Source organism: Mercenaria mercenaria, chromosome 1 (assembly GCF_021730395.1).
Source record: "Mercenaria mercenaria strain notata chromosome 1, MADL_Memer_1, whole genome shotgun sequence".
Classification (NCBI taxonomy): domain Eukaryota; kingdom Metazoa; phylum Mollusca; class Bivalvia; order Venerida; family Veneridae; genus Mercenaria; species Mercenaria mercenaria.
The window spans coordinates 42,411,340-42,419,506 of record NC_069361.1 but is presented as its reverse complement, the minus strand read 5'-3'; the positions used below and the strand labels follow the sequence as shown (position 1 = coordinate 42,419,506).

General features: G+C 32.3%; 1 protein-coding gene across 1 annotated transcript; it reads left to right on the top strand.

Annotated features, from left to right (window-relative positions):
• The first annotated feature begins 540 nt into the window (after positions 1-540).
• LOC128557614 (uncharacterized) lies at positions 541-5,716 on the top strand. The gene is made up of 2 exons (XM_053545186.1): positions 541-734; positions 1,378-5,716. Exon 2 carries the CDS (start codon positions 1,536-1,538, stop codon positions 2,724-2,726), a length of 1,191 nt encoding a protein of 396 aa, XP_053401161.1. The 5' UTR covers positions 541-734; positions 1,378-1,535; the 3' UTR covers positions 2,727-5,716.
• The last annotated feature ends 2,451 nt before the right edge of the window (positions 5,717-8,167 follow it).

Sequence of the window (8,167 nt, the reverse complement as noted above, 5' to 3'; positions counted from 1 at the left end):
AATAATTCTCTTGACACAATTGCCTCAATATTTAATTCTGACATACCCAATTCATACATTTTAACAAGTTTAGTTTTTTTCAGGTGGTGTCATTGTTTTTCTTTATATAAGGTATAATTTATATACGGAGTGTTACGACATTCTATTGTTGAAAGGAATGTAAAATTTACTTTTCATGTTGTGTCATGTTACTTTCAAAGCAAGTCATTATACGGTGAACAGTGTCAGTTCATTCTTTTCTTAAGAAGTGTATTTGAACACAATGACTCATATAGATAGTATCATATATAAAAGTTGATTTGTCAATGTAAAGTTATATGACAGTTGCTTTCTACACTTAAAGGTCCATTACTAAGGGAAAGTGAGTTGGCAATTTTTTTCATAGCCAGTGCATAGACTTCTGCAAGACACTAAATAATGAAGATTGGCAGGTCAAAATTTACAGAAGGTCTTTGGAACTCAAAGAAATGTATGTGTATTATGTTGAAAGTTCAATGAATCGACAGAATGACCTCCCAGGTCTTTTTAACTTTCTTCATACTTCATAGAAAAATAATTGTACATATACTGCGATTTATTTCGAATTTCTACATACCAACTTTCATTTTCCAATAAAATGAAATAGTTTCTGTGCTTTTTAAAAGAAATTAAAATGTTCACTTTCCTTAGTATTGGACCTTTAAACAGGACTTAAGCATACAATTAAGGGATGTGTGGCGGATATAGAATGATCGGTATGTTGATTTCATTTATTATATTTAATTAAATCACGTTTAAAATTTAAAGTTTGACAAAAAGGACCGGATTATTATTTTTTTTCATTAGACAATTATTTTTTTGTAATCAATCTAGTTTAGATTAGTTCTCTGTGAAGCAGGGAACATAAAAATATAAAATGTGTCATGACGTGAATACACTACTAATAACATTGTATTTAGTGAAAAATAGAGCATAATTTCACATTAATTTTGTTCTTGAATATTTAAATGGAATAAATCTCTGAAATATTTGAGCCGTGCCATGAGAAAACCAACATAGTGGCTTTGCGACCAGCATGGATCCAGACCAGACTGCGCATCCATGCTGTTCACTTTCAAAGTCTATTGAAATTAGAGAAACCGTTAGCGAACAGCATGGATCCTGACCAGACTGCGCGGATGCGCAGTCTGGTCTGGATCCATGCTGGTCGCAAAGCCACTATGTTGGTTTTCCCATGGCACGGCTCATTTAATCTATCCTAACCATGCCGTTTACACAAAGAACACACTGAAAGCGAAAGCTTCATTCTTTAAAATGTGTAGATGTTCCTGTCTTTGGTTTCAAGCAATAACTAAAATGTTTTCTTGTAAGCTAATGTGTCATCATTCTTCTTTTAAGCATACAAGACATACAGACGGTTACAACAAAAGGTATTAATATATCCAATGTGTTGATGTTTTAAACGTCAGATAGTCATTCTTTCAACAAAAAACATCGAATGGAAGTGTAGCACGGTATAATTGTTGCTTTTGTTTACTAACCACAAGTAAGAAGAAATGGCCATAAGAACGATTACATGTAAAGTGCTAGCTGCGCTTGTTGTCGTGTGTGGCTTCTGTCTGAATTTGTCACATCAGTTGTGTACCCTTTCAGATACAAATACAATAATTTGTGACAATATTGTTCCAGTTATATTGCCGTCAAATGTGACAAGCGTGTATATACATATATTTTCTGTTAATATAAACTTCGATGCTTCATCGTTTTCTCACGAGAGCTGGCGAAATGTAACCTTTTTAGACATAACAGGAGAGTATAAGAATGAGTACGACCATATCAATATTACGTTTGGAAGTATGTGCTTTGCTCCATTATATGCATTAAAACAACTGCGAATACATGGTGACGAGATTGAAACAATTAGTTTGGATGCATTCGACAAGGTTGAACACCTTCTAGAACTTGAGTTTTCTGAGTGCATCTTTCTGGATATAAATAGCGTAATTGCAGCTCTTTTTAATGCAAATTTTACAGTAGAAACTTTGTCTTTAAAAGACGTATCCAGTGCTAATGTAGAAAAGTTAAGTATAAATGAATTATTTGGCCATCTTCTTCAAAACTTAAATGTTACCAGTTTGAGTCTACGGAAAACTATGTTCAAAATCAACAGACTCGAGAAGATAAAAGTTACAAATCTAAAAACTCTTGATATTTCGCAGACAATAATGTGGTTACCACCATGCCAGGTGGCGATTCCTACCTTGTATGATATGTATGCGTACGTTCTTGAAGGTCTCAAAACAGTGAATATATCTTCAATTCCTGTGAAGTTTTTCCTGCCTGACAATGATTTTCTGAATGACAGGATTATAAGAAAGTGTGATGAATTACGCGAAAGGTCGATTCAAGTGCTTTTCCTAAGAGTTGAGAATCTGTATTCAAACGAACTGTTTCAAACACCAGTCATAATCAACGATACCTTGCTGAATATCTCAGATTGTCATTTCAATCTAAAAAAGTGGCATTTTAAAGGGAACAGATTGAAGTATTTCAACATATCAATATATTTACCTATGAATAATGAGCTTACAGAGGTTGATTTCTCAAATAATGAAATAAAGTACATAAACCCTTTAGTACTACAGAATGCAAAAGAACTTGCAGTCATAAAACTGAGGTCCAATGAACTTTTTCACATGGAGACTTTATCTGATTTTAATGATTTGTCTCGACCTTTCCCGCTTTGAAACATATTAGTGTTGCTGACAACAAAATTTCATCTTTACCGCGTGACATATTTAAAAACAATGCTGAGCTAGAGGTAATTGATATAGCAGATAATCATTTAGAATACATAACGTTTACTTTGAAACATATGGAAAATCTCAAGACACTGAATATTGCTCGAAATCGTATAAAATTCATAGAAGGTAATGCGCTTAAGAACATCCAGTTGTTCTTTGAAACACGCATTTCTAACAAAGGTAGTCATTTAACTGAAATTGAGTTGTCTGGAAACCCTTTCGAATGTAGTTGTGATTGTGTTGAATTTCTGGAATTGATCATTTCGTTTGCACATCACCCCAAAAGAAAATATCATTGTAAAATTGAAAACGAAGAAACGGAAATTAACAAAGAATCGTTATTTCATTCAAAATTTCTCTGTTACCGAACAGCAGTTATAGCATGTATATCAATTGCAATTCTTTTACTTATAGCAGGAACTGTTCTTTTGATAAAGTTCGTACTTAGACGAAAACGAAAACAGAAAGAGAAATACGAGAGAAAGCGTTTTCTGAAAAACTTTCGAAAGGGAGTATTGACAGAAAAATATTTGTGTCAAATATCATATTCAAGTGAAGATGAGACGTGTTGCCTAAATACCATTTACCCGAATTTGAATATCGCTTTAAACAACAAACTACGACTCGACCGGAATGTCATTTGCACTGGAGATAACAACTTTTGTCTGGGACGGTCGATAATTGACGAAATATTGCGCTCCATTTCCGAGTCATGTGTTATTATATTTGTGATTTCAAAATCTTTCTGCGAAAGTCGTTGGTGTGAGATGGAATTAAGAGAAGCGTATGAATTGGGGAAACCAATGATTTTGATCTTCAAAGAGGAAGTTAAAACAGACATCATGTCAACTTTGTTATTTACTGTTTTCAACAAACTTACAAGAGCAAAACTTGTCGAAAATGGTGGACAGCACAAACTTATTCCAGACTGGGAAACACTTGGCGAATCTATTATCAACTTAGCTGCAGAGAATTTTTCAGTGAAGCAAGTTTTGTAATGTTTACGTAGGGTATAAATGACAATATTTTTTATACTTTTACTAACAATATCTACATGCAAGGTTTACCTGATATTACGCACAGAGAAGAAACTCGAATGCATCTTCTTAAAATTAAGGGTTAGTTTCTCTCATCCCGTACCTGGAGTCAGTGTTGTTATATTTCCTGGTCTTTTAGTGTTATTGAGTCCGTTGACAGAATTCCGTGAGGGGTGTTGCACATTTCATTGCCTCTCATGAACAGGCTCAGTCTAAATGAGTCTGCTATTATTTTGCTTAGTTGCGGACTATGCTTCCAAAGAATTTTCTGATAGGTTTTATTATTTATTGTGATACATACATCTTTTCAAACTGTAAGATTTTTCAATATTATAAAGTATTGTATTAAGATTTTACAGTCAACCGATAATAAGTACATTAAAAAAGTTGATCTTATGTTGAAAGAAGATACAGAGAGTAATCCTAACCGAAAAAATTGTTGTTCATTGATGAAAGATTTACTTTGTACACTTGGTTTTTATGAGGCTTGGCTATCCCAAGACGTTGGAAACACAAATCTATTCCTAAGTATGGTTAGACAAAGGATTAAACATCAGTTTATACAAAATTGGTCTGAAAGACTATATGATTCTAGCAGAACCTCTTTTTATAGAAGTATTTCAAATTTTCAATTCCAACCTTATTTAACCTTGATTAGTATCAGAAAATTTCGCATTGGTGTCTCAAAGTTAAGAGTATCTTCTCACAGGTTAAATGTTGAAATGGGAAGATGGACAAAACCAGTTAGTATTCCGTTAAATGAAAGAATATGTAACTGCTGTAGTATTTTAGAAGATGAGTTCCATTTTGTTTTAGAATGTACCATGTATTCTGACTTAAGAAAACACTATATACCGACTTACTACTGGAGAAGTCCAAATATGTTGAAGCTCATAGAACTATTTGATATAGATAATGTTAAACTAGTAAGGAACCTTAGTATATTTGTAAATAAGGCTTTTGAAATTAGGTCCCAAAATCTTTATAGTGATTCTGACATGTAATGATATTAGCTTACATCTATAGTAACTAAGTGTTTTAAGTACTGTTATTCATGTTCATATGTTTCATATTACATTTGTATATACATATAATATCCATTAAGTTGGTCTAGTATTTCGGTTTTGCCAAGACCAAAATATATGGATATTATAAATTGGCTGAATTAGGCTCAAATATAAAAATGTAGTTATTGCATATTATCTGTTTAGCTATATGTGTCATTTTGCTGAGTCTTGTCTTGTTATTTTCGACTCAAAACAAGATAAGACCCATGCATGTAACTTTTATCACGCTGCATTGTATAAAATTGATATAACTACAAGAAGTGATATCTACCCGATAGCTAATATATTATTTGGTATCTAATTATACTGACAAAATCAATGTCAGTAGCCATTGTCTGTGACTATTATCAGCCGTTGTAGTTGTCAAAATCTATTTACATATATTAAGTGTATCACAATTAGCATTGATATATGGGCAATTTGTATTAAATTTTATTACCACAGGTCATTGTCAGTAGTCAGTGCCATGATCAGAGATGGTATAATATACTTCTTTGTCCTGGATGTTAATTAATGGCGTAATATGATATGATATAGAGTAGTTCATATTATGTCAAATTCCATTTGTAAAATTGTGTTACATATGCCGCCATCTAATCATTGTCAGTAGCCATTGTCTGCAGCTATTGTCAGTCGTAGTCATTGACAAAGTTCTATTTACATATAAATTTATTACAATTAGCGTATATATATATGTGTGTGTGTGTATGTAGTTTATACTTGTCCAATTTCATTGTAAAACTATGTTATATATACCGTCATATAATGTATCACATGTCCTCTTGGGTCTAAAACCTTCTGGAATTTATATGAATAAAACTTGAATAAAATATTTAATATAAAGGGCTAACAATCATTGTATTGAATTTACGTGCCGTTATGAGTAATACAGAAAAAAAATGTAATCGAAAAATTTAAAAGTAAGATAAGAGTTTACTTTGAAATGAAATGACAGGTAACTCGATTGGTGAGATTTAAAACTGTCAACGTGAATTGCATGATACTGCATAAATTTAAGTAGATCAATTGGAAGCTTAGAATGCTACTAAGAAATATTATGGGAGGTAATAAAAGGTAAAATAAGCCTCACGCGGCCCTGGAGCCGGCATAAGAGAAACTATCAACACAATACAGTAAATAGAGTCCGTGAAGTAAAAGTACAAAAATAAGAACAGCATTTGAAAGAAAGTTAACTTCTTACAATACTGTTAGTGACTTCATACTGTGCAAGTTGCTCAAGATCGCAATCTTTAAACTGAGGTCCAATAAAACTAAGTCATCATTTTACACCCAGGTTCATTCTGAACATCTGCAAGTGCTAGGCATTCATTGACCCAATTATTATATACTTACGCTTAAAATTAATGTTGGTGTTAAATTCTTCCTGTTTTTATACTTTTAGCTGTAAATAATGTTTTTGTTTTTTTTCTTCATAAAAAATCTATAATGCTGTCCAATTTGACAGTGATTTCAGAAACCCTTGAAAAATCTTGATCACGTTGCTAACTGGTGCCGACGTCAGAATGCGTTGACGTCCCGGTTATACATGGTCGTTTTAAAGGTACAGCTGTACATTATCACTCCATCAAAGGCGGCTGTAATGACCGTTTTCATGTGCACATTCCTAGTCTGGAAAATAATAATAATATTATAATATGATGCACGGTATCGGGTAGGCAATTTGTATTAAGAACTGGAAATTAAGATTTTTATATTTAATTGTTAATAACAACTTAACCTTCTATGGCTATTCTATCATCATACTACCCTATCTCAAATCCTGACATCCTATCTATGCTGTTTTACTATTATCATCATAAAAATCCTCTCTTCATAATCTCCCGTCATTCTATCATCCTAATATACTGCTATCAATACCGTACATTTCTTTAAATGTCTTCCGTAATGAAAAACGTGATAAAAAATCGGTAAAAAAATTCGTTAAGACATTTGAAAATGTTTAGTTTTTCAGAGGTTCTTATTGGTTGTCATTTCGAAGCAACCACAATATTTTTCCGTACAGTTTCTTTTTGTTGTGGGCCTACTTTGCGATGAATGGCTCGGTGGCTGTGTTTGGGGTGCTCTGTGCTTCCGGGAAATCTAAACTTACCTGTTATCTTTTATATCAGAAAAAAATATTTTTACCAATGAAATAAATTTTATGTAGTGTGACGGACAGCTACCATTATAACATTAAGAAGTGGTATTACTGGCTTCAGTCTTGCTGTAAGTTTGTGTTCAGTATTGAAATCATTGTGCTCCTTGACGCATCTTAGACAAGAGTTGTAGCGTTAAAAGTTATGTAATGCACATGTAGCGATAAAATCAGATATTGGAAGTGTATCGCGGCCTTAGTAAAATACATCATTATTAAAGATATATCGTTAACAGAAGAAGATTATAGCAAACTCATTATAGGCACGATGCAGTCAATTATCATTTTTCTGTAAAATAATTTTGATCCATTTAAGTCATTTCTTATAATATACATTGTTGGGGATTAATACAAAGATTGTAGTAAACATTTGATCTTTACACACACTAAATACTAATAATAACTTTGAGAGTAATGTTTAAACATAACAGGTAGAGGATCATATAATATCTTCCTTGTTTGTTACCTGTAAGTCACACGCAGACACGCTCTAGCTTTGTTGAAATTTAAACTGAACTTCCCCATTCGTCAAAGGTTAAATCAATTTCATGTGTAACTATAATTATATGTGTAAAAAGTTTTATTTCATTATTATGACTTTCTCCTATAGGAGAGATCGCCCTGACGTCACGCATCGACACCTGTTTATCTGATGGTGGGCAAAACAAATAATTTTTCATCGTTTGTGTATGGGATCGGAATTTTTTATTTCTAATAACTTTTTCGTTCATTTATGGATTTTAAAAATTCAAAAAGTTTTGAAATGCTTACGATTTTCATATTTTCATATTCAACTATCTTCTGAAAATGAATAACCGTATTAAATGACACATGATTTTAATAGCGGCGTGAACATGTGTAATACAGTGAGCATGTCTTGTACCTCCATTCGATATATTTTTAGATGCTCCAAACTTTTAGAAAAAACACTGTAAGTTAAGCGTTCATAATTAATCCATTGTATTTCGAAATAATAATTAAAAGTTATCAATAAATCTCTCCTATAGTATTAAGTATACAATACTACTTTTTAGATACATCAACGAAACGAAAGAAAGTAAATAGACTAGTAATTGCAGACTACTTGAAGTTACATACCATCAATGTTTAACCTTTTAAATGCGT

What these genes read in the sequence shown, in the direction of transcription:
- LOC128557614 (XM_053545186.1), top strand. Translation starts at nt 1,536, where the DNA reads ATGGCCATAAGAACGATTACATGTAAAGTGCTAGCTGCGCTTGTTGTC.